Source organism: Ammodytes marinus (genome assembly GCF_949987685.1).
Source record: "Ammodytes marinus genome assembly, chromosome: 14".
Classification (NCBI taxonomy): Eukaryota; Metazoa; Chordata; class Actinopteri; order Uranoscopiformes; family Ammodytidae; genus Ammodytes; species Ammodytes marinus.
Window position 1 is genome coordinate 19,528,910 of NC_137218.1, and position 27,612 is coordinate 19,556,521.

Below are 27,612 nucleotides of genomic sequence, written 5' to 3' on the forward strand. Positions count from 1 at the left end.
GCTCCTGAAAGCAGCATCGTGCAGCCGCCCCTTTAAGAATCTTCTGGGTGTGGAAAAGGGGGAAGTTTTTAGCGAGTCCACTGCCGCCTGGTCACATCCCATTCAGCTTTGTAGTGCGCTCTTTATAGGCGATGTGGAACTTTAGGATGTGCTAACACCTGTTCCAGAAAACATACATATTTACCATTATGTATCGAGTAGTTTAATAGCACGCAGAATGAAAAAGTGATTTGAAGCCAGGGAAGAGGACACAGGGAGGATTAATGCAAGTGTGAAATATTTCGGATTCGGATGCGTCCAAAGGGAATCTAGCCGCTCTCCTCTTATCACGACACTGCAACAAGGAAAAAGTGCCAAAGAGGAGCAGGATACAAATACAAAACAGTGTAAACCGCGCGTCAGACAAGGAATACAGGGAAGCGAACCTGAACTACGCCTCCTCCACTGTTTGGTCACCCGCTTGCTGCCGCAGGCTCCCACGGACACCATGGTCTGAGCGAACAGATGAGCCCCATACAACTGAGCAGCAATGAGCAGCAGCGTGCCACAGACGAGCGTAGGCTGCGCGGCGGCTCACTAAAACAAACTCGTCGTTTTCTTTTGTCTCCAACCAACCAGTCGTCCAGAAAATGGGGCACCCTCCGCTGGAGTTCAGCGAATGCTATCTGGACAGCCCGGAGTTCAGGGAGACTCTCAAGTGTTATGAACTAGAGCTGGACAGGACCAGCAAATTTCTCAAAGAGTTGATAAAAGATGGCAACAGTGTGATCACTGCGATCAAGGGTAAGCGTGCGTAAAATGCGATCAAATTGTTGATTTCGTGCACATTGCGTGTACATATGGAGGCGGTTGTATGAGGCTGGAGAGGGGATCAGCATCAGTGAATGGGCCCTCTTTTTGAGGTCCTAATGCAGGGTCAGTGTGGGTGGCTGGGGGAGGAGCTAATGCTCCATTCTCTTGGGAGAACTCCAAAAAGCCTGCTTTGAAAGGCCATTGATCTGATGCAGATGTGCAGGATGAGCAGCTCTCCAAACTAGCACAACATCTGCCTTCTCATTCATCCACGTGCTGTCTGTCCCCAGTGGGCCAGAGCCAGTGACAGCACCCAGCGGATGATGTGTGTATGTGGGTCAGTGTGTTATAGTCACCATTCTGCTGTCCAAATAATCAGCAAGTGACAAGTTTTCACCTCGCCAACACAAACTGTCATTGTAGGTGCTGTGGTGCTGCACTGTGCTGCACTGTAGTAGGACCTCTACTGTATTCAAACTTCAGATAATAGCCTGAGGTCACGAGTGCTTGCGGCTGCTGGGCTGCCTACACAGCACCAAGAGATATTCATGACAGTCCCATTTTTATGCTGAGGCCTAATGATCAACAGGGCTCACTGCTCATGCACTGGAGAACTCCCTTTTCCAAACTCTGACCTCCAGCTGTGATTGTTGAGAAATGTGCCTGTTCTGCTTTGCACTTTGTTGACCAGTAAAAACAAAAGCCTACACAAATGCAATTAAATCAAAAAAAAAAATTAAACTGTGAAAACTCAATGTATTAACAGATGAAACGATCAGAAGATTGCAGAGATATTTCAGTATGACTCGAATAAGGTACAGAAGACATGTTAGCCAAGCTCTTCAGGCAAAATGCCCCACTGTATTGATTTAACAGACTCGTTTTTGTTTGGATAATATAAGCCAGACATAGCAAGGGGTATTATATTACAGCATACTGCCTGCTGTTATGCTGCTGAGCCCTGCTGCCAAAGGCTTTTAGACTTTCCTACCAGAGGAAAAAAGAAAAACCGCACGTTTATAGTAATCCTGGACTGCACTTTGAAAATTCACAATGTAAATGGCAACAGTGAATTACATATTGCGGTCAATCGTATAATTGTTGTTGCCAAACTCTAAAGGACTGAATCTGTGTGTGTGTTTTTTAAAGGCTATTCTTTGGCGGTGCAAAAGTTTTCCCAGACTCTCAGCATGTTCCAGTTCGACAGCATTGGTGACTCGCTGACAGATGATGAGATTAACATTGGTAAGATAATACAGACGTGATTCTTAACACACTTCATACTTTACAGTGACTGTCAAAGTTAAGATGCTTTTTGAGAACTTGCAGAACATTTTATCCCTTAGTCCAACAGGCCTCTCTGTTCACTTTTACTGTTTTTTATTTTTATTTATTTTTTTACACCAGAAGACCTTCATCAGAATAGCTCAAGAAGCAATAACAATTCCTTCTTGAGCTCAGTGGAGAGGAACTTATGTTTTGGCAGCTACTTTGGTCATTCCTGAAATCTTGAATGTGAGGAATCAGGAAACAAAAACTTTTGGACGAAACAAAAACTTCAGCCATATAACTTAATGACGCATGTGAATGTAAAAAAAAACAAAAAAAAAAAACAGCTGTAAATGTCATCATCATGAAGTCTATGCTAATGCATGTGTGTAGAATCTTTGGAGCAAGTATGTTGTGTGTTTTTCTTTTCTTTTTTTCAACGTCCCTTTGTCAAACAGACAAGATATCAATTGTTTTAACTGACAGCTTTATTCCGGGTCATCATCTTTTTGTCTTTTTTCATCCACAGCTCAGTCGTTCCAGGAGTTCGCCGGACTCCTGCAGGAAGTAGAGCACGACAGGATGATGCTGGTGGGTTATCCATTTCCTCCACGCTAACCCTGCATCCTATCCGACCCCACGCTAGATATTAGACACCGCATTAACGCATCCGGTGCTAAAGATTAGCCGGCTCACAGGGAAACCTTTGGCACATGCTGACCCTGGAGTGCTAGCCAAACTAGCCTTCTGTTTGTTATGGCGCAAACTACACACCTTTTGTGTTGTTTAGCACTCAGTCCATCTGGCTCTGCTAATTATCACAAGACATGTCCGCACACCTAGAGACTGCTCGTGTGTGTAATTATGTGCCCTATTGTTTTGGGCATGATGTTGATTATTTTTCTCTCAGTTCCCCTTTTGGTTTTCTGGTTCCCCTTCTGTGTTTTGATACTTCTTTTTTTTACTGTTTTATCACTCCTGTGGCTGTTATTTGGCACACCTTATTATACTGCAAATGATACTGAAAATCTTCTTCCCTAGTGTTTATTTTCATAATTTCTAACTTTATTACACAGACATTTTCCCATGTCTTTCCTCTTTTACCCTTCCAGACTCAGAAACAATTTAGCCTTCTTTACCTCATTCTTTTGCACTTGCCTCACACTTAGAGCCAAGGCATTCTGAGTAGTATTTCCTGTTAGCCTGGTTATTATGGATGACAGATCTAATTGTGAATCTGCTGGTCTACTTACAAAAACACTGAGTTTAAGAGTTTGTCCCACATATGGCGATACAGAGCATATGTATGTGTGTGTCTCTGTGTTGTGGTAGTAACGACTGCTCCCTGTTTGTGCCTATCCAGGTTCAGAATTCCTCCGATCTGCTCATCAAGCCGTTGGAGAAGTTCAGAAAGGAACAGATAGGACTAACAAAAGTGAGTGTTTTTACCCATTCCTCTGCACAATTTATTGGGTTCATAGTTCCAACTGTTGCTATACATGGAGAGTCAACTCATTGTGCGACATATAATACTTTCCTGGGCAACTTACACACGCAAGACAGGATGTTACAAGTTGCTTCCTCCCAAATGTGTGAAACAATAATCTATAAGTGTCTTCTTCCTCTTAGACGTAGTATTGAATAAGACATGTAGTTGGAAGGAAAGCGGTTTTGTTGTTGAGAGCAGCTCATGTTTGTCTTAAGTGCTCCTTCTCAAACATTCCATTGTGCTTTTAAAGTCACCAGGAAACTCTGTGGGATATCACCTTGAATATTTATGACATTTTGTTTCCCCCCTCCATCAGTGGATCTGTTAACAAACTTCTTCTTCCTGCTATGTGTTAATACTTATTTAATCCACTCACAATTGACATATAATTTAAGCAGACTCTAGATTAATTACTAAATTAATTCATATTTAGAACGTATTTAGTACTTTTTTTGAATTACATATTATCAAACAGGGTTTATGTATTGTTCTATTTACCGCAGTGCATATTCTCTACTTTGACCATTTTTTCTACACAATAATGTTTGGTTAGTGTTAATGTTAGTTTGGTTTCCTCAACTCACTTCCCTCAAAAGTAGTTGAGCTACTCTCCAATTTCTCCAAATACCCCCTGGCAATCACAGGATTCATAGAGCTAAACCATAATTTGAAGGATTTGAGGACTGGATACCTGAACGTTTCTTTAATTTGTCTTCCTGTGCCACATATGATCTTTCATTTCTAACAATTGTCCCATTGCAGGAAAAGAAAAAGAAGTTTGAGAAGGAGAGTGAGAAATATTACTCCCAGGTAGACAAACACCTGAATATGTCCGCCAAGAAGAAGGAGAGTCAACTTCAAGAGGTACAAGAGCACAACAGGAATTCATCAGTCGGTTGTGAAATTTACAACAAAGAGGCCATTGTTTGATGTTTGCTTTTTATTTCCTTTTTAAAATTGAAACTATAGGCAGATGAAAGCCTAGACAAAGAGCGAGTGAACTTCTATGAATCGTCGGTGGAGTATGTGTACCAGGTCCATCAGGTGCAGGACCGCAAGAAGTTTGACGTGGTGGAGCCGGTGAGTGCTGCTTCCTCTCTGCTGACACACATACATTTAAAGGTGGAGTCAGTGATTCTGGAGAATGCATGTTGTTACATTTTCTTGTTGTCCAAAAATCTGTAAATTTTTCCTTACGATCCGCTACCTGTCCGGAATGTGTACGCGCTGGGGAAAATCCAGTGTTAATGCACAGCTTAGGCTCTGTAAACGTGCAGATTCTACGGTGGGCCCCCTTTGTTTACATACCAATTTACCCATTTAGGCTGTGTATCAACACCAGATTTTTTGTCAGTGAACACACAGTACAGATCGTGAGGAGATATTCACTGAATTTGAAAAAAAGTGAATTTGTCAACAAGCATTCTCCAGAATTGCTGACTCCACCTTTTAACAAGAGGTGGAGGAAAAACACTGTGGTTTGGGAGGAAGACTTTAGATGAAAAAAAATCCCACTCATCCTTTATGTGGGCAGTTCTTCTGTTTAAGGCTCTTGTTCACAGCAGTCTTAAGTGTGTGATTCATGCTTTGGTTGGACAGGTACTGGCGTTCCTCCACAGCATTTTAACGCTCAACAACCTGACGGTGGAGATGACTCAGGACTTCATGCCTTACAAGCAAGAGCTGCAGCTCAGCTTGCAGAACGTGAGTGTGGAGTCACTGGAAGCCAATGGTGCCCTTAGTGAGATTTAATATGCCTTTTAATTGGATCATAATCATACGGTTCTAAAGTGCTGCCTGGGTTTTCGTGCAGACAAGAAACCACTACGAGAGCACTCGCGATGAGATGCAGGAGCTGATGATGAGAATGAAACAACCAACCCAGATCGGCAGGATGCACAGTTTTACGCCCATGGAGGGCTATCTGTACTGTCAGGAGAAGTGTAAGTGGACGGACTACATGTTTAAACACAAGCTTGACACTCATACAAATACTTGCTTGAATCCCCTCTGACAATTCCTGACCTGTTGTTTTTTTTGTTTTGTATTCTCCAAACAGGGGCTTTGGGCGTGTCATGGGTAAAATATTATTGCAAATATCACAAGGAGGGGAGACAGCTATTCATGGTGCCTTGTGAACAGAAGACTACAACCAAACAGGTGCTTAATTGAACGTAAATGTATTATTATTATGACATATCAGCCACACAAACTTGTATGCCATCGTTAGGGATGGTAGAATATAAGATTTTATTTAGACGCTTGCTACAAAATTCAACATTTTGATCGTGGTGATTTTCTTTGGTATGGGGGGGGGGGGGGGTCATTTTGAATCAGAATAATAATGATTAGATTCTTGAATTGCCTCAAGGGGGTGCTGCATCATTCAGTTTAGTCCAAATCCTAAAGCTTCACCATGGCTGAAGGCTCAGCTTGTTGAATGTACCCCCCCCCCCCCAACTAAAAAAGTTAATATTTTATTTTAAAGATTGTCTCTCTTTGTTTCTCACCAAAAAGGATGTTTGCTCAAAAACAATGTGTCCTATCTGTGATGCATACAAATATGTATGTCCTTACAAAATGTAATGTAAATTCTAAGTATGTTTTAATTAGTGTATGATCGCTACGGGGTAGAGATGGAGTGTTGCGATATAGAACTTTTACCCCAAGATGCCGCCAAAACACACACCGTTATTACACACTGTAGCTTCAAAGACATTTTAAGAGTTTTGAGAATATTTTTATGATAATCGTAATAACATTGTGAATCACAATTATTTGGCCAGGATGATGGTGACATAAAATATTGACCCTTGCTTACCTGTAGCACATCTACACAGTATCTATAGCCAGTTTACATCCTCTGACTGTTTGCTCTACTGTCATTGTCTCCATCACAACTTTCTCCCACTGTTCCCGCAGGGCCCCACTGCGCTGACGTTGAAATCCTGCATCCGCCGGAAGACAGAGTCCATAGACAAGCGCTTTTGCTTTGACGTGGAAACCAGCGAGAGGTTAGCGCGAAAAAAACCAAAACAAATGTTGAGAAGCCGTGAGATGAGGCAACGTCGTAAATGCCTTGTGGGATAAACAGGTTCGGGCGGTGGAGGGGTGAACAGGTGGTTCCCAAGGACAGAGTGTGAGGGTTTAATGGACCGTAGCCCAAACAATCCCTGAGCTACAAACAGATGGCAGACTGATTTCAGGGGAAGGAACACAACAAGCTCATATTTGTACAAGCGGGCCATTCAGTACAACATGCATTTTAATGGAGACTTGAGCCATAGGCTGCCTGCTGCTATGTCATATTCAGGTTTCCTGGGAAAAAATAATCTGTGGAAATACTGGGGAGTGTAGACAGGAGGTTTTTTAAAAACTGGGTTGAATTATGCATAAAGTACTTGAAGGTGTCTCCGAATGCTGAGCAACTAGTGTGTGAGCCGAACAACAACCACACATTGAGGAGTTGGCTGCTTGTTAAACTGAAGGTGGCAGTGCTGTCTAGCATAGCAGATGATCTGGTTGGTTCAAGCTGTTTTTAAGGCAAGCCATCTGCCCGCCTGAGCGTCCTTGAAAAGCTGCATGTGCTTGTTCCTGACCCTGAATTTTGACCTTCCTAGAAAGCGTAAAATGAACTGTGAATACTCGTACAAGGCCAACATAGTTCCCTAAATATCCCAGTAACATTTGTGTGCTGGAATAGTGTCTCTCATAGGGGAGACAGCCTCAATCTGATATAGATATTTAACTCTTTAAAGTTTTTTGTTGTTGTAGAATTTCATAGTTAATTGATGTGTAGTCTGCAAAAGGAGCTATAAACTTGGAGCACAGTTGTCTGAGTTAACAATTGATTCAGTGGCCCACAAGCTGCAAAACTTGGCGCCAGATTTTTGTTGCTTCTGCGATAGACCGGTTGCAACAGTGGAATTTGCATCATCTCCTCACGCTCGTCTAATTCGTCTCCATTTAAATCTCTCATCTTTAACTTTATCAGTTGCTTCAAAGACCCTTAAAAGTTATTCCCCTGGCGGTGTTCCTGTTATTTTGTCCATCCCGTTTTGCTTGAAAATGTTGTGACGCATTACAATTTTTTTTTTTTTAACAACAAGCTTGAATGTTCACAACGGTCGTATACTGTTGCACTGTATTCTGTGACTGAGAAAAAATGTATTACAACCTTTGCCCCTTTAAATGGCATTTTTCTTAAACTGTTCCCATAGAAACACGCCTGTCACTTTCCAGGCTCTGTCGGAGGGAGAGAGGAAGTTGTGGATGGAGGCCATGGATGGAAAAGAGCCTGTGAGTTTATTTAAAACAAATCTCATCTCTTTCTGTGATTCTTCCTCTCCTCGGTATAATTTTTGTGAAGACTGAGTGAGTGCTTCTGTATTATGAAGCTTGTTATGCATCCTATGCCACCAGTGTCACATTGTTAAGTGCTTACGTGTTCATGGAAAGCTCCCTGTGAAAACTGTCAATTAATGTCTGATCTGCTCAACTTTGCAGCTCCAATAGTCCAATAGTCAGCACTTTCGAGGCGATGGAAAACCAAAATGCCTAACTCGCCAAATAATTCGGGCGTTTTTAATTCCTCCTTTGGTAAAAGCTTTGACCAATATTTTGCTTTCAGTTACCTTTTCTGAAGTAATTCTGCAGCATAGGTATCGGAGGGTGAGTGGCAGATACTTTGTGAATTGCGGACTAAACAGAAAAAAACCACCGCTGACAAGAGGATGTGAAAATAACAAAAGGCACACTTTTCAGTGCCTCCTTCCTGTGCGGCTTCCCTAATGACCTCTATATATCATGACCGTTTCTCAAGAGCTTCTCGGACCACTTTGCCACCAATATTCTCAAGCAAAGTTCCACTGCAGAGATCTGTGGACAGGCCTGCAGAGTGTATAAGCTTTTAGTCAGGATCAACTCTGTCTTAATATAAGCCTATACAGACCTCACAATGCAGTATATCTGTGCATACTGTTATGTGATTTAACTGAGGGATGTTTGTGTTCATATGATATATTTGAAAAACGGGTTTGTTGTCACCAGACCTTTGCTTGGAAAATGTAATGTACTGTGTTAATCTGATACTTTAGTAAGTACCATTTCCGAATCATCATACACTTATTCACTTGGAGTAGACAAGTAGATTAATTGTTATTCCAGCTTTGGCCACAATATCAGAGTTTTTGTTCCAACATAAACTTCACAAGAATCTCTAAAAGCAAAACCAGGCTGACGCCTCTACAGGCGGCCAACTGGTCCATTACAGTCAGTCCATAAGTCTTTCGGCAAATTTGTCTCCAAACCAAGAAGCGGTTCACATGCATGCACTTGTGTTCCAATATCACAGTGTTATTCTACACTTATACTTACAGATCTCTTCAAGGTCCCCTTGTGTGCATTTCTTGGTGCAAAACTTTAATAAGTTAAAACTATTTTACATTAAAGGGTAGGGAAAAAGTAGACCATGCTTGCATATAATCCTCTCCAAACTCTCCCAAGCTACAGCACATACTTGCTATATTTGTTTGAGACACTGAAATAAAAACAATCTTAAAAATATTGTTGTTCTGAAAGAGTTAGCATGTGATGTAATAACAACTTTTAGTTCAGTCAATATTTGTGAGATTCTAACTAATTTTGTTCCAAAATTAAGCAACCAACAAAAAAGTGGACGAGATATGACAGTGATATGTCACATTCGAAAGAACCCCTGACAACAAACACTCGCCGTGCTATAGAGTCCTTGAACAAGACTCTACCGTACTGTCTCCAGCTGCTCTGTAGCTGGCCCTGACCCTCATATGATAGAAGGGAGGAAAACAGAGTGAATAATAATAAGTAGAAAAAAAAACTATAATCCGCTATTTTGCGGAAATAATTGGACAAAGCCTTCAGGTGTGTGAGTTGCTTGTTACTTCGCCCCTAGTCATTTTTTCATTTGTTTGGTTGAGTTTGTTTTGGGAATTGTTGCTGTTTTCCACCAGTCTACAAGACTACCTCATACTTTTTTCTCAGATTCCATTATCATTATTTTCATGTAACTTAAATCTGATCAGATAGTCCTGTAGATCACCCAGGAAGCTGGCACTGTATCCAGGAAGGTGTCTTCAGTAGAGGAGCTTTTTGTGCAACTGCCATCAATGTGTTCTTTGCCTATCATTTTCAGTTTCAAGAAAGATGTGTTAATTCTTTGTGCTGAAATAGCCAAGGCCAGACATAGGTTTTATTCTTTATCGTATATTTCATTAATTTCCTTTCACACATTTTTTTCATTTCAGATCTATCATTCCCCAATTCACAAGCAAGCAGAGAGTAAGTCAGTCATCATTACCCCTCAAACTCTTCCGTTGTGATGTTGTTGTTATGAAATGTAGATGGACACACTGGAACTTTGATGTCTCCTTTTACATCTCAAGTTGAAGGCATCTGTATTCACCTTTTAACAATCACAAGTCTTATCTTTGCTGTTAATCTGCCTTTTTTCTTTTCACCCCCACAGTGGAACTCAATGAAATTGGATTCAAGTTTGTGCGAAAGTGCATCAACTACATTGAAACCAGAGGTAATGGCTAATCCCATCTGCCCTCTAGTTTTATTGGTTGCCCTGAGGTAGTTGAGTCATTGTTTACATGTTGATGCCACGCCTGCAGGCTTCTCTCAGTGAAGGAAACACTTCCTTACAATACTATTAAATAATGGTCTATTTCAGGTTATGCAGAACTTCAATCCTCACATCTAAGATCTTTAGCCCACACTTCCTAAAAAACTAAAAAAGGACTATTCTGACTATTTCTTGAGCAAAACCCCTTTTCTAGATGCATGCTAAAGCTTTGAAGCAGAATATCTCAACACTTTCCCAGATCTTAGTGTATAATATATAACATATCCAGTCCACGAACATGTACATAGTCTCATGATCCAGGCGTGTAGTGCTGTTCAGTTTCAAACTAACTGGTTAAATGAAGTGTTAACACAATCAGGAAAGAAAATCTGTATAGTGGCTTTGGCAAATTTTTCTTTACTTTTACCTCCCACTCTTCTCTTTCCAGGAGTCTCACAAGAAGGAGTGTACCGAACAGTTGGCAGCAACATCCAAGTGCAGAAGCTTATAAATACCTTCTTTGGTAAGGCAATTGGGCTATACTTAAAATGTACAACATAACAAGTTCTGCAACCTTTTTTTGTAAGGCTTGTGTGTACAAAGGACGAGGAAATAGCAAAAACAGGAAAAAAGGGAGCGCTAAGTGGACTAACGTTCATTGTGTTGACACAAACATGACTCCATGTGAATGTTAATGTTACACTGTATTTGTCAAATGTGCAAATAGATAGATAACTACTTAATAAATAGACAAATGTTACTAACAATTTAATCATTTTAAATTGTCAAATGTTTGCTAACAATTGAGCCGTGATGATATGTCAATATTATAACAGCTCATTTCTGCTGCCTCCATGTGTGACAGTGAGCCACCGTTCACTTAAACTGAAGCAGCTAAATGGAATTCAGCCATAGTTCACACTATTATTTTCACCTGTGCGTTTCCTACTGCCACACGTATAGATGTTTTATAAAGGTCAAATTTTTACAAACATTTTGTTGTTGTTGTTGTAATACATAGATTCCTGGCTAGCACATGTCACAGGTAGCCAGTTATTTAGTTGATTAATCGCTAATATGAGGAGTTTTTCAGTGTTGTTCACATGGATACATCAACATAATGACATGACATATTTTTTCTGCTTATTTGTTTTGATTTTCTCTTTCATAGACCCCATAAACCCAGGAGATGTGGATCTCCAGAGCAGCGACGAGGACGTTAAAACTATCACAAGTGCACTGAAGTTTTATCTGAGGTATGTTTGTGTGCGAGCAAAAACTTGTGAGTGTGAGTCACAAAAAAAGAATGCATGGAAAATACTGTATACTTACAGAGTTAAAGATGCTGCTTGATTGTCTTTCATGTGTAGAACAGGATCTTCCTCTTGAGTGTGTTCTAGTGTAATTGTGTAACAAGGGAGTGCTGCTTCGTGTTTTTTCTTGTGTTTGAGTTGTACTGCACTGCGGCCTTGCATTTCTTTTTTTTTATGTCTGTCTGTATTTATCTGCAGGAGCTTGTCTGAACCTCTGATGACCTACAATCTACACAGGGACCTAATGTGTGCTGCAAGTAAGATGTGTTTTTGTATATGATTCTGCACTAACATTAGGGAGTTGTTTGTTTATGTTTTGTTGACCCCCTTTAAAAAAAACAAAAATAAAACACACAGCTCTCAGATCTCCCATATCTTTCCATAGTAGAACCTTTGTTTTAAGAATCTCCTTGAAAACAAAAGGTTCGGGTGACACACCTCCCTTGATATGAGCTTATGCCTTAAACGTGTCCTCACCTGTTGGCAAGCAATATGGAAAAATTAACTATCCCTTGCATGCATGTGGATTCATGTCATCTTTAAGACTACATACTTTATTTTTGGGGGAGGTGAGAAGAAATATGATGCAGGTTCAGCACTTTAACATGCATCACAAGGCCAGTTTGGAACACAGTGAAAGAAATCGGAGACTCCCGTTTAGTTTGTATCTGTCACACAACAACATTGTAAAACGGAGAAGAAAATGTGTTTTAATAGCATCAGCCTCATTCGGTCCGGATGTTAAAGAAAGACAACCGGTTCTTATTTTACGGCCTGAGGTTATTTTATTAGTCTCATGCAACTGACGTTTACAAGCAGCACCCTACTCAATATCCTGTTGACATTTTATGTTAATTTATTTTACATTCAAGCGTATCAGTCACATTTTGGGAATATTTTCAGAGCATCAGAATCCCCAAATCATACCGTCATTATGTATATATCATTATTATAGTTTGTACAAAACATGTTATTTACCAACATTAACTACAGTAGGGATTTATTCCAAGGTGGTGTCTTCAATAGGTCTACTGATCAACGTTAAATAATTCATATAACTTGTTAAATTCCTCCATTTGGTAACTGTGTTGTCCTTGTTTCACAGAGTCAGATAATTTGGACGTTCGGCTGAGTGAAATCCATTCACTCACCTACAAACTGCCAGAGAAGAATCGTGAGATGCTGGAGATGCTTATAAAACACTTAGTCAAGTGAGTGCTACTATACTCATTTTGTGATCCCGCAGGACCTTCAGCTCTTTCTTAAATGAGCAGTGTTGATGTGTCACTGACTGCCCTCTTTTCTTCAACCTACTGTTTGTTGACAGCGTGTGCAGTCACAGTGAGGAGAACCGTATGACGCCCTCTAACATGGCTGTTGTCTTTGGACCCACGCTGATGAGAGCAAAGGAGGAGACTGTGGCGGCCATGTTGGACATCAAGTTCCAAAATATTGTTGTTGAGATTCTGATCGAGTCGTACAAAAAGGTAAGTTTTCAAAAAAACACAACCCTTGTCCAATCTGAGACAAAATTATTGACAGCATTTGGTACCACTTAAAGGTGGATGTCAGCAAATCTGGAGAACGCCAACTTTTAGGAGTAGTAATTTTGGAAATTTGTTTAGAGTTAGATGAGAAGACCGACACCACTCTGTCCTGTGTCTTCTTAACATGAAGCTACCACCAGCACAAGGCTTTCTTAGCTTAGCAAAGGAAATGTATAGCTACTGCCATCGGTGTTTGAGTGTGTGTATAAAATGTGTAAAATATGTAAAGCGCTTTGGAAGCGTATTGTGAAGCGCCTTGTGACCCTGGTCTGTGAAGGGCGCTCTATAAACAAAGCTTACTTACTTACTTACTTAATTACTTACAAAATCTACATATGAACAATCTTGAATCTCACTATCATGTTTTCGTCTTGATTGTTTAATACTTAAAGCTTGTCTTTTGGCCAGGACCAGTTGCCCGGTAACCATCAGACCCCAGAAGGAAGCTAATGGACCCGGCCAATAAATGGTCCGCTACATAACCCCCAATAAAATGTCAAACTGATGCTTTTATATGTTTCAAACAAACAAGCTATGATAGTATCATTGGACAGAGACAGGCCAGCTGTTTCCAGCATTTAAGCTAATCAGTCGTTAGATCTAGCTTCATACTTTGCGTACAAATGTGTGCGCATGTGTGGTTAATTTTCTCATCGAATCTCAGCAAGACAGGAAACAATTGTGTATCCCAAAATATTGAACTTTTAAGTTAATGTCTCTTAAAGCAGCTACGAGTAACATTTAAATATCTTTAAACAGCCTCATGTTTCCTCTGATAGTCATAAATTACCTTTAACAGCAAACGAGACCATCAGTGCAAATAAATACTTTTTTATATAATTTTTATTACTGCTTTTGGTCTGGTCGCACACCCAGTCCGATTTTCGGTTTGCGCATGCAGGCTCTATGGTCACATATCCGTATTGGTCGCAGATTTCAGTGTAGCGCTGCAACGCGATTTGAAAAGCCTATCCCTCCAGGTGAGGGAAGGGGAGTGGGAGCCTTGTTTGAGACAGTTATTTGTCGTCATAATGACTGCTAACGGGGCTGAACCATCAAAGAAAAAAAAGAAAATGCAATGAAGAAAAGCGAAAAGGGAGAGTGATAGACGGGCGGGAGGAGTCGAGGGCGTTGCCAAGCAACGCGTACACAATTTCACGGGAGTGAACAAGACTGCAGTGTTTACTCCTAAATGAATGAGTGGTAGGCTACTAAAACAAAGTTTACTTTGCTACACCATCATCAGATGACATTATTCATCTGAAATAGTCATTATTTACAACAACATAAACACATTACCTCATTGTGATCCATACTAACTGCCGTCTCTCGCTTTCTGTGAGGACACGTAATCTTTCCGCTCCGTGAGAGTAGTTAAGTGACACTGCATTAACTCATTGCAATCAGGTGTGTGTGGCACTGACTGGTATTAGTTGATGCAGTGTCACTAACCACTCTCACGGAGCCGAAAAGTGTCCGTGCCCTCACGGCTTTCAACACACGGACATGCACTATATTGCGTCCTAATCAATTGAGACTGGCACGACCGGCACGCGCTAGAAAACAGCTTTACGACAGCTGGCGTCCAAAGGGACCGCCAACGGACAAAGTTACTCGTAGTGGCTTTAATGTGAGGCATTTGTTTTCCACAGTAGTCACTAAAGTCACTGGTGTTTCCATTACTATTTTGTGTTTCCATTTAGAAAGATCCCTGTCTCCCTCCCTTTTTCCTCCTCTTTCTCAAGTATAGAATTTAATCATTCTTTCTTCTTTACAGTTACAGGCCGAATGAAGCTTTAAATAGTAGTGTTCCTGTAGCCTAACTTTTATTCTTTTTGTGTGACCCCAGATTTTCAGCGTTGTGCCAGGGGACAGCACCGCCCCACCGGTCCCTCCTCCGCGGATCACCCCGAGAAAGCGTCAGCCCATCACAATCTCCAAGCGGCCACCTCGTGTCTTCCAAGCTATTAGTCACGACCACTTTCAACACGCAGAGAGTAATTATCAGCCTCCCTTGGCCTTAATTGTCATCGTCATTCTCATCATTATCCCTCCTTCCTAACTACACCACATGTACCAGCAGATTCTTTTTAAAGCTGTTTTAAATATATTCCCAGAAAGATTTGCAGGAGTGTGTGTTTCTTTGTGTGTGTGTGTGTGTGTGTGTCAGTCAAATACCGTTCCAAACAGCTATTCCATATTCCTAAACATGAAATCATTCATTCGTATGTATGTTTTTCTTTGTCTTTGTTTATACTTTATTGTTTAATCCATTGCTTCAAGTACAAATGAACTTATCCACTCTACATTTTCTTTATATCACTTAATTATTTTCCCCTAACTGCCTTTACTAACTCTTGCAATTTCCTGTCTCTTTAAACAACTTGTTTAGTGGGTGTGTCTCCATCCTCTCAAACACAGCTTATCCTCCCTGCGTTGTTAACTGTTCTTAACTTAACTGCTTGCCAAATAATCAATGCTCTATGATTCATCAAATCTTTCAAATAAGCTTTGAGTTCATTAATAAAATAGTTTTTGCATGGTATCATTTAAACCAGTAAAGTGCTTTGCCAGGGAAGTATATTACCAGTGTAAGTTTAACTTACATTGTACTGGTATTACATTGTACTGGTATTGTTTTTTCCTGTACTTTGCATTGTTATATTTTGTCTTACCCATTGAAGATAATTGTATTTTATTTATTAGAGGAAAACATTGCATTTGACTGAGGCCTTAACTTACCGTTGCTGTACTCGTATAGCAAGAAGCACATGACACTCCTAAAGGTCACCTATCATGCAAAATGCACTTTTACCAGTTTTTTCAACATAAATATGGGTCTTAGCCCGGTGTGACTAGAGACTCCCAAAATATGAGAAAAAACAACCCACTCTCTTTTTCTCCACTTTCACCTTTCTGAAAACCTGTCTTCAAAAAACCCATTCAGAAGTCTATCCCCATATGACTTCATATGGGGGAGAAGCCACGTCCCCTCATTACCAAACTAACTAAGCACCATGTCCACCTGTGATTAACACACCCTCAGATAACCCTAGTTTCAGACTGGCAGTTAGATTCAGGGCTTATCAGAGCAGACTGGGCTTTTTGAAAGGCGGGGCTTAAGAGACAAGCGCTTAAAGGGAGCGTTTCAGACAGAGACTGAAAAGAGGAAATTTAGCAATGGCACTGTGGGAAATATAAACTTTTTTTTGGACACTACACCATGAAAACAGTTTCTGAACCTGAAAATGAGCATAATGTGACCTTTAACCCAATGCCGTAGCTGTTGAATTTACTCCCGAGTAGTCAGTGCCTGGCATTAACCCCGGCATTGTTTTCTCTGTAACAGACGGCCAGAACGACAGCTCTGCTCAGGACGGGGACGTCTCATCGAGCCCCATTCCCCTGCTACGGACAAAGCCTGTAAGCTTCGCTCCACTCGTCCCAAGAGAACCTCCTCCCAGACATGTGTTAATGCCCCGACCGTCGTTCCGTCAGGACAGACCCATGGACTCTGACACTGGCAAGGTAGACGATGCCAAACAAAGGCCGGAATCATCTTCGGCTGCGAATGGGGAGTCTGGAGTCTATGTGAGCAGAGTGCCGTCATTCCAGAGAGGAAGACCACCTCCTAAAGCCATGCTCCCCAACAGAGAAGGTACGATGAACCACCTTATGTAGCTGGAACCTACTTAGTTATGATGATGAAAGGTGTTGGTCAGATATGAGGGGACATGAATTGTCCGGGAGGCCAGCTATTGAAAACGTAATATGCTCATGTTCCCTTTTTTCAAAGCATGCAGCTACAGCCAGTCACTCAAAAACATTCTTCTGCATTAAACATGTTATTTATTGCTGTTGTTTTGGTGTTTTGAAATGGGTTGCAACTGCTGTGTCCATGCTTTTAGTTTGCTTGCGGCCATCTGTAATTGGTTTTCCAACATTTAATTTATTCTGAAATGAATAATGACCTACTTTAAGTGTATTTCGGGCAAACAGTGTTCCTAAGAATTTAGTTATCAATGGAACATCAAATTAGTGTTATGTTAGCACATCTGCTGAATGATAAAGTGAGCACTGTTAAGAGCTTAGTTGAAGACATAAAGTCTCTGATGATTTGTAGGTTATCTAATTCAGTTATTTCCTCGAGAAAGAATATATTTAAGTAGGTTATAATTCTTGGCTTGTCACTGTTTGGACCTTTATATTATTATAACAGAAGATACATAATGTAGTAAATGTCAAGACATGTCTCTAACGTCTTCACCTTTCCATATTTTTCTTGGTTATTTCAGGCGATGCTGATGGTCTCACCAGAATGAGGTCCACAGAGAAACCTACCATTTGTCGCCCCCCAGTCAGGCCTCCTGAGCCCCCCTCCAGATTCCCCCCTCAACAAAAGCCATCGAGTGCAGCCGAGAGCACGTCGGCAATATCCTAGTAAGTACATCTCGGGGATACAGGTTACTGTTATCATGACAGGATCATCAGGTCCAATAAATATTCGACTATGGAGAAATATATTTATCTCGCTGCATAATGTAATAAGTGAACCAAAATGTAATAAATTGTTACAATATGGGCAAAATGTTATGACGTTATGGGCTCAGCATTTTGTTACATTATCGACCAGTTATTACATTCTGGGTTAGATTACATTTTTCTAATTACATTGCGGGCCGTTACATTCTGTGCTCTTACAAGCCAGTAAGCCTTAGGGCATTAGTAGCTACGATGAGTGGTAGAAAACCAAAACAAAGCAAAAAGCGGAGTAGATATTCAACTCACATTTATGTCAAAAACATTCTGTTGCTTTCTGTCCGCTGAAGGTGTAAATAGACAACTGTGGGAGCCTTATGAGCAGAGTGAATTTTAAAATAAGCACACTACGTGCTGACAGTTGGATCTCAAAGGATTAAATGAAGAATCTCAAACATCAGATTAATAATGTGTTCATCTACAGTACAAACGTGTCTGCCTTTGTTCTTTTTCTGCAGTGTTGCCTCTAAAACAAAGTTTTTTGAGAACGCTTCCAGGAAAGTTGGCAGGTATGTAAAAGCCCTTTTTTTTGTCTGAGCTCCAGCACTGTGCTACTAATCAGATATGCGTGTTTTTACAGCAAAGCAGAGGAAAGTTAATTAAACCGCGACAGAAGGTGAACCATGCAAATGAATATTATTTGAATTAGCACCAAAACAATACTGTTTAACTTTTAAGTCAGTAACTCATTAAAGTTATTAGAGAGAGTTACACCTGAACATAATTAAGATGGTAAGTGCTGAGTGGGTTGTTTGTCAGCACACAGTCACCCAGGGGATGCGAGTCTGTCTGTTTGTCTGTCTGGTCTTGTCTGCCTGTCTGTCTCAATGTTAGACTTCACAGTGGTAATGATGTTATTGTGGAGTTGGGACAAGCACACATCTGCTCTTTTATTTGCTCGCGTGATCCAAGTACAGGTTCTCGCTGGCTGCAGGCCACAGGCTGTGAGAAAGGCTGTAAATGAAGAATGCCTCAGTGGAAAGACTTTGTGGCAGTTTCATCAAAGAGATATCCTTCTCTATTGTAACCTCTATCCATGTTGATAGGTGGAAATAGTGTACATCATTTATCCAAGAGGGTGGGTGTGAGACATATAAAGCTTTCTGTTGGCTTTTTGACATGTTGAAATATATTTATATATATATATATAGGGCTGTCAAATTAACGCGTTAATTTCGATTAATTAATCACAGAAAAATTAACGCGATTAAAAAAATTAACGCAGATTAATCGCACTTCTATAATGCTGGCTGAGGGGAGGAGAGAGAGAGAGAGAGAAGAGAGAGAGGAGATAGAGAGAGAGAGAGAGAGAGAGAAGGAGAGAGAGAGAGAGAGAGAGAGATGAGAGAGAGAGAGAGAGAGAGAGAGAGAGAGAGGAGAGAGAGAGAGAGAGAGAGAGAGAGAGAGAGAGAGAGAGAGAGAGAGAGAGAGAGAGAGAGAGAGAAAGAGAGAGAGAGAGAGAGAGAGAGAGAGAGAGAGAGAGAGAGAGAGAGAGAGAGAGAGAGACTGTAGTAGGCTATACAGCTGTTTACAAACAGGTATAAAAGTGTCATATAAGTATGCGATTAATTTAGATTAATTAATCACAGAGCCTGTAATTAATTAGATTAATTTTTTTAATCGCTTGACAGCCCTAATTTATACATATTGTGACTTTAGTGATAGTCATCTCACAGCTGGGAAGTTCGACATTCTGAGCAGCTATCTGTCAGCAACACAGTTTTATATAACATCATATAATACAAATATTGTTTAGATATAATTTAGCTGTAAGCCCTTCTTTTCTACTTACAGTACATCAGATCGTAGTGCTTCATGAACCAGGCATTCATTGCACAATCTGTCCCCGTTGCAGTTGGGCATCCCTAAAAAAAAATCTACATATTTTAGTCTGACCACCAATTATTGACGTTTTAGGCCGAAACCATAAATTGATTTTTAATTCACTTGTTTTTCTCTCCTAATATAGTCCACCAGCCTCTCCGTCACCATCAGCTGGGACACACGTAAGAAAAGAGGTGAGATTCACTGTCATTTTCCAATTTATTCACTAGTTTAAATCTGTCGCAGAGTGTACCGGCAAAATAACTGAGAAAAACAGCATAGTTTACTCCGTTTTCTCGGGTCTCAGTTATTTTGTTTCTTTTGTTTCCTCAGAATTAAATTTCAGGAGACTGAGGTGACGCCATGTGACGTGCTAGAGGGCACACATGAAGCTGGAGGGACATACTGCAAATGAACACTGTCCAAGTCCATCTTATCGGATATAGACTGAAGAAATTGCTCTCCATGGAACTGCATGGATGTTTTTTTTCATATAATAAACTACGGTGTTCTAAGGCAGCACTGTAGCAAATTGACTTTTGAATGAGCTCCCAATCGTTTTGAAACAGTGTTCCCACAGACCTTTGTTTCCTACTGATTGAAAAAGTTGTCAAGTAATCCTACAATATATAGTCATTTTATAGTGTTAAAATGTTTGAATGACCGTTTCAAATGGAGGGAACTAACTAACTGGTTATAACAGCTTACTTTGACGTCTTCTCGACACCCTCTACCCTCTTAACGCTTGTTTTAAAAATTGTAAAACATTTTCGAAACAAGATTATTTAATTAAAATATACTTAATCAGTTTAATCAGTATTCATTTGAAAATGTTGAAATATTAGTAATAATATTAACTTCTAGATTTGATTAAATTAATTGGATAAAGCATATTCATTTTGAGCTACATTCATGGAGTCAAAAGCTATTTTAGTTTGTCTATTCAAAAAGGAATATTTAAATCAATAATGTCATCTTGTACTGTATACTGTATGTGTCATTCAAATATACGTCACTTTTTAAGAGGCATTACAAAAAAAAGTATTGTGCTATGTTTAAATTGCCAGTCTGAATTCCAGTCAAGGTAGTTTAAATTTCCATAAGGAATATAATGCTAGTGTTAGTTTAATAGGAAATGATTAAAAACATATTCACTAGTTATATTCCCTCATCTATGACCTCGTTGTAATTTGCTTCTTATCTAATGTAGGTAGGTCAGGTCGTATAGGAGGGTTCTCAATGATTATCAGAGTTTCAATAAAAACACATTGTTACAATATGTGAAAATAACACTCCAGAGTTTTGTTTTTATTTTTTCATTCTTAAAAGTTGTTATTTTAATTTTACACTTTTTATTTTGATAAGCCAACTTGAAAATTCTGTTCTTTTTCTGGTTGGATTTGTTTTCATAAAAGGAAAATAAACATGAATAGTTTGTCAAACGGCTCATGAGTATTTTTTTGTATAGTACCTTTGTTTTATTGTTTATTGTAATAATTATTTTTATTGTAAAAGTCTGTTTTTTATTTTTTGTTGTCAGAAAATATATTTTTACAATCTTTGCCATTACTTTCTAGACAAAGCGGCATGCTAACAGCTCTATGAAGCTATTAACCGTCACAGCAGTTATTTGAGATATGTTCATTCAAAGACACTAATGTCAACCTGCTGACATCGCTAGAGGAAAAGTCAGGGGATCACCAAAGTCAGATAGCTTTCTGCTGTGGGGGACCCGACTGTCTATACATACTTGCATGGCAATTCATCAAACTGAGCAGCAAAATAATTGGACAACAGCAGGAATAACTCATCAGCATTTACAACAACCTTGGATATCACACACTCTACACAGCCAGTATTGCCTCTTACCGCCAGGCTACAGATACAGAGCCCCTACAGTGAGAACAAACAGAGCCCTGTCAAGCTTTGTACCGGCCTCCATAGACTTTTAATGGTTAAAACCCTTTTTGAACTGTCTCCTCTCTTTTTTTTTTCTTTTTACTATTTTTTAACTTATTTATTACTCCTCCACTATGGAGGTAGCCTACTATTTATTCACTAGGCTTAGCAAAGATTGTTTTTATCTGCCATATGTCGAGTGCGGGCTGATGCTGTGTGTGTGTGTGCGCGTGTGTGTTTGTATGTTGTATGTTGGGTATGGACACACCCTGCTGCTCCTCCACATATGAAGTTCCTAACGGAAGAATAAAGTTCTTTGAATTGAATTGATGAATCCATCCAATACCCGTCGAAATATTTCAGTCTGGACCAAAGTGGTGGTCATGCCGACGTACTGCTAATAATGCCAATGACAACTCCAGCTTCTTCCTTACAGTACGTATCCTTTACTTACAGGACCCTCTGTGTCTTCTCCCAGTCCATTGTCTGTGGTTTTTGCATATGTAACAAAGATAGATCATAGATCCATCTGACTACTACCATGATTTTTTTTAAAAACCTCAACCAAGATCATAATTTGTCATGTGTTGCCACGAGGGTTGGCCACTGTTTATATAAATCCAATGAAATTAACAGGAAATGCATCTGAAGAGGGAAGTACATTTTTTTAAATGAAATACAATGAAAAGGAGGAACACAATGGTCTCCAGCATAACACATTCAGTGGTTTTGTGTTGAAATACCCTTCTGTTTTAAAAACTTTTTGGACATTGTATTTATCCTGCCGTCTACTCCTCCCACCACATTCCAATCTCTACTCCCAGTTGGAGCACTCACCTTCTCTGCTCTGCACTTTCCTTTCCACATTTAGATCAACAAAAACTCAAAGCTTGATTTTACTCTACCGGCCTCAGCAGTTGACTTGTTGCTTGGTTGTCTCGCATCACGGACTGCTGGAAATTGCCTTGTTGACCTCAGATGACCTTGAGCTCCAGTAAATTAAGATGCATCACATTTTTATTTATTCTAGCCTGAATGTCCCTTGATTTCTTTTTGTCCCATTATTTTTTCTCATTTTAATGCTCTTATCACACCCATTCTAATATAGGGGAAGGTGGGGTGATTTGTGCAACTTTTTACTCAAAGTGATTTTAAAGTGAGGCCTTGACAGTTATGTCTCCAACTCAAATATGTACATATATTTCAGGATGTTGTGCATCCCTGGCAATAAAAACTTTGGATCTGGAATAAACTGTTTAAGAAATATAGCTTTCGGAAAAAAAGTTGTCTTGTCGCACAAATCACCCCACGTGCGTCATTGTGTCACAATGACAAAGTCACCATCATCATCTTTCTGGCCATCTGAACTCTCATCAGTGGTGTCGTTAAGTGGAATTGAGATGTCACTCTCTCCTGAGCTACTGTAGACTATCACTTTCTTTTGGTGACCAGCGTATACAGCCATGCCACTGGCACAACTCTCAGAAATGTACTTTGCACTAGTTGCTCCGTGCTTGTGGAACCAACTGCCACCTGACAAATGTGATTCCCCCTACATTTCTGCCTTTAAATCAAGGCTCAAAACCCATATGTACACCCTGGTGTTTCCTCCCCATTAACCTCTGCACTACTTACTTACCTCTGCACTACTATCTGTGTTTATGTGGATGTATGGGCTTTACGTCTTTTATTTTGGTTATTGTTATTTTACCTTCATTGTTTACCTACTGAATGCACTATGTACAGCACTTTGGACAGTGCAAACTGTCATAAATGTGCTTTTATAAATACATTTTACTTACTTACTTACTTATAACTCACCCAGGCCCTTGCGCACAAATCACCCCATCCCCAGAATTTTGGATAATAGGCATGATGCAGCAATTTAGGGTTGACATTGTGCTAACTATATAGACTCAAAGTGTAGCATACCAAAGCACTAAAACATGTGTCAAATGTTTTCAAACGTGTCTATAATTGTTCAGACACAATAATCAAAAAACCTTGATCATGGAAATTTTACTTTGAAAGGCAAAACACAGTTTTTTGAGCTTAAATGTGCTTATATCTTATTCCTTGTGTCTCCCTTCTTTACAGGATGAGTCAAATGGATGGCTCTTCTTAAATATGTGGTCACATTTCCAATTTCTTCCACGGTTTTCTAGAAACAAGGGGTTTTGCAACTTCCAAAATGCACAAATCACCCCACCTTCCCCTATGATATTTTAGAAGAAATACACTGAATTACAATGGTGTAATTCTGTGTATTTCTTCTAAAATATCATAATTTGCAATTCAGTGCAAATAACAATAATTAATGTGAAATTACACTTTAGGACATGTTCCGTTTGAATTGACAGTAACTTAACTGTGAGCCATAGGCTATGTATATTTTGTGGTGTTTCAGTGTTTCATACAACAGCATGTGAAGCCATGAAGACGAGCGTTAATCACGCGATAAAAAAATTGACGCCGTTAAAATGGGTTTGCGTTAAAGCCGTTAATAACGCGTTAAACTGACAGCACTAGTTACTATTATTTGAATGTTGTTACATACATATTCTCCATGTTTAATTATCTCGCTCAATGCAGCTTTCATGCAGTGCATGCAAGCTAGAATCCAAACAACTAAAGTGAAGTAAATTTTCGGGCTCTGTGTGTGGCTCAATTTGAGTTGTTATCTGGCATATTTACATTCTAAGAAGACATAACCTGTATTTGGAGTTCAAAGGATAACATCCCATCTCCACCACTTCATGTACAATAACTTGCTCAAATGCTTTAACTTTCGAACATTCTTATCACATCTTGAGTCCAATTTATTTTAATAGCTTTTTATAAGATGATGCAGGGTTACACCTTTTGAAAAATACACATATTGAAAAAACACACATTTCGCAAAAGGTATAAATCAAACAAGAGATGACTTCATAAAGTGAAGTGTTTGGACACCAAAACAGACATAAAACCGGTCAATATATACAGTACAGTTACTGTAGCATGTACAAATAACAAGGTTGATATGCAGTACATTGGGCACATACCAGCTATTCTCAAGAAATGTGATACAAACACTGTAGCCTACTGTGATTCAATCATATAAGTAGTAAAAATGTACACGGGGCATTCATATGGCTCATTGATGTGCGTGATTCATGGGCACTGTAATGCCTTAACGTGAAATACATAATGACGCTCAAACAACATTTAAAAACAATATGCATCATTATTCAGAGCCAGCATTTATTTAAAGAGTAACGGAATGTTACATGTAACAATAGTCTTACAATATAGTGCATTCAGGAAATGTACAAAGGCTTGAAAATTAGCAATTTCTGAACTTTTGAATTTGATCAGAGGTTAAGCATTAAAGTACATGCTTACTTAAAACACTGATACTCTGTATTATTGTACGGTTGTTGCACATGCGAAATATGTACAATGATAATAATAATATCTGGGTTCTTGTCATGTCTTATTTAGACTTCAGTGTAGGTTCAATTTAACACTAAACTTCTGTTGGGGTCTAGTCTCATTGATCACCGGCACTTGTCCAGAGCTAATGGATTTCCAATTCCTCCCCAAAAGTTTTTCACAAAGCAAATATTCTATAAATGACAAGGTGGCGACATGGAGATGGTCATTTCTGCAGATAAGTAAAATACTCATCACTGAATAATTTACAAAAAACGTGAAACTGTATCATAGTCAACTTTCCACTGTACACTGTACAACAAAATGGCATCATGCCTTCTGTCAGATGTTCCCATGCATTGAACAATGATGACACTCAGTGGCGGACTGTTTGAAGGGCAGACCGCTGACAGCCAGATACGGAAAAATTTAAGGAAGTTTTCCTTCATGTTGAGGTGATAGCTCACTATCATCGTCTCTCTTGTATTAAATTACCTACACTTGAATTAGGACCGGATCTTGAACGCTCAAAAAATGTATATACATTTTAAACGGATTATGCAAACTGAAAATAGGGGAGAGTGGCCTAAGTTCTGCCACTTTTTACTCAACGTGACTTTAAAGTGAGGCCTTGACAGTAAAGTCTCCAACTCAAATATGTACATATATTTCAGGGTGTTGTGCATCCCTGGCAATAAAAACTTTGGATCTGGAATAAACTGTTGAAGAAATATAGCTTTCGGAAAAAAAGTTGTCTTGTGGCACAACTTGCCCCCGGTGTGGTGTAAGTTGTGCCATTGGAGAAAATACCATGGGGTAAATTGTGCCATTGATATATATCTCATAAACTGTAATGCAAGACAAATCCATTAGACAATCACTTATTTAAGGTTTATTTAAAGTAAATAAAGTAAATATTTTACAAAGATTGAAGGACAATTTTCTTAAACAAGGCCTAGCAGATCTAATGGTTTTACCTGCAAAGCTCACAATGACAAAGTCACCATCATCATCTTTCTGGCCATCTGAACTCTCATCAGTGGTGTCGTTAAGTGGAATGGAGATGTCAGTCTCTTCTGAGCTACTGTAGACAATCACTTTCTTTTGGTGACCAGCGTATACAGCCATGCCAATGGCACAACTCTCAGAAATGTACTTTGCACTAGCTGCTCCGCCCTTGTAGAACCAACTGCCACCTGGCATATGCGATTCCCCCTCCATTTCTGCCTTTAAATCAAGGCTCAAAACCCATCTGTACACCCTGTTTTTTCCTCCCCATTAACTATCTTACCTCTGCACTACTATCTTTGTTTATATGTGGATGTATGGGCTTTATGTCTTTTATTTTGGTTATTGTTATTTTACCTTAATTTTTTACCTACTGAATGCACTTTGGACAGTGCAAACTGTTATAAATGTGCTTTTATAAATACATTTTACTTACTTACTTACTTACTTACTTACTTACTTACTTACTTACTTACTTACTTACTTACTTACTTACTTACTTACTTACTTACTTACTTACTTACTTACTTATAACTCACCCCAGGCCCTCTGGCACATATCACCCCATCCCCAGAATTTTGGATAATAAGCATGATGCAGCAGTTTAGGGCTGACATCGTGCTAACTATATAGACACAAAGCATACTAAAGCACTAAAACATGTGTCAAATGTTTTCAAACGTGTCTGTAATTGTTCAGACACAGTAATCAAAAAACCTTGATCATGGAAATTTTACTTTGAAAGGCAAAAAACAGTTTTTTTTAGCTTAAATGTGCTTATATGTTATTCAATGTTTCTCCCTTCTTTACAGGATGAGTTAAATGGATAGCTCTTCTTAAATATATGGTCACATTTCCAATTTCTTCTATGGTTTTCTAGAAACAAGGGGTGGCACAACTTCCCCACCAGCACAACTTAGGCCACTCTCCCCTATTACATTTTTCTAACTTGGCACTAATTGCACTTTTCCACTATGGGTACGGACATACTCTTAATCGCTTTTTGCTTCGTTATCCAGTGGAGATTTAAGTACCACTTGATGTAGCGTTTTGTCATAGCGACGCCAGATGAAAGCAACGCCTCTTTCGCATTCCCCGTTCGTCAGCTACCAAAGAGAGGAAAGTCTGCACCTCATTAGCTAACCACAACATGTTTTTTCGGTTTGCCATATTCTTGCTCCAGAGGGCACATCATCATCATTTAGGCCTATTGTATGGAGGGGCAACCTAGGGCACTCAATAATTTTTGTTCACGTGTAAAGGGCAGCCAATAAGGCACTTTCTCTCGTTTACACCAATATAGAGGGCACTTTAGCAACACTTTTTCAACCATGGGCGCACCATACGGGCAGAAGGGCACTAGAAGGGCAACAGACGGGCAGAAGGGCACTAGAAGGGCACTAGAAGGACACCAGACGGGCAGAAGGGCACCAGATGGGCAGAAGGGCACTAGAAGGGCAGAAGGACACCAGACAGGCAGAAGGGCACTAGAAGGGCACCAGACGGGCAGAAGGGCACCAGAAAGGCACCAGACGGGCAGACGGGCACTAGAAGGGCAGAAGGGCACCAGATGGGCAGAATGGTACTAGAAGGGCACTAGAAGGACACCAGACATGCCGAAGGGCACTAGAAGGACACCAGATGGGCAGAAGGGCACGAGAAGGGCACCAGACGGGCAGAAGGGCACTATAAAGTCACTCATTAAGGCACTTCATCAAATTTTCTTGTTCTAGAGGGCACATCATCATAATTTATTGTATGAAGGGGCACCCTGGAAGGCACCAAATACATTTTTGCACGTGAAAAGGGCAGTCAATAAGGCATTTCCTCTCGTTTTTCACCACTCTTGAGGGCACTTTAGCGCGCTTTTTTCAACCATTGAGGCCCCCCCCCCTGAGTCCGCCACTGATG

General features: G+C 39.8%; 1 protein-coding gene across 1 annotated transcript; it reads left to right on the plus strand.

Annotated features, from left to right (window-relative positions):
- Window positions 1–133: 133 nt before the first annotated feature.
- ophn1 (oligophrenin 1) lies at window positions 134–20,816 on the plus strand. The gene is made up of 24 exons (XM_080041032.1): window positions 134–783; window positions 1,942–2,037; window positions 2,591–2,652; window positions 3,425–3,496; window positions 4,313–4,414; window positions 4,520–4,630; window positions 5,150–5,254; window positions 5,364–5,493; window positions 5,610–5,710; window positions 6,473–6,564; window positions 7,771–7,849; window positions 9,835–9,868; window positions 10,056–10,118; window positions 10,606–10,680; window positions 11,329–11,413; window positions 11,669–11,727; window positions 12,576–12,681; window positions 12,798–12,957; window positions 14,867–15,014; window positions 16,367–16,675; window positions 17,313–17,457; window positions 18,015–18,065; window positions 19,526–19,574; window positions 19,714–20,816. The coding sequence occupies exons 1-24, from the start codon at window positions 630–632 to the stop codon at window positions 19,717–19,719; spliced, it is 2,394 nt and encodes a 797-aa protein (XP_079897158.1). The 5' UTR covers window positions 134–629; the 3' UTR covers window positions 19,720–20,816.
- The last annotated feature ends 6,796 nt before the right edge of the window (window positions 20,817–27,612 follow it).

Excerpts from the sequence above, each read along its gene's own strand:
- ophn1 (XM_080041032.1), top strand. The coding sequence starts at position 630 with ATGGGGCACCCTCCGCTGGAGTTCAGCGAATGCTATCTGGACAGCCCG. Across the intron at positions 2,038-2,590 it reads AGATGATGAGATTAACATTG|CTCAGTCGTTCCAGGAGTTC; the intron begins GTAAGATAATAC and ends TTTCATCCACAG. Across the intron at positions 2,653-3,424 it reads AGCACGACAGGATGATGCTG|GTTCAGAATTCCTCCGATCT; the intron begins GTGGGTTATCCA and ends GTGCCTATCCAG.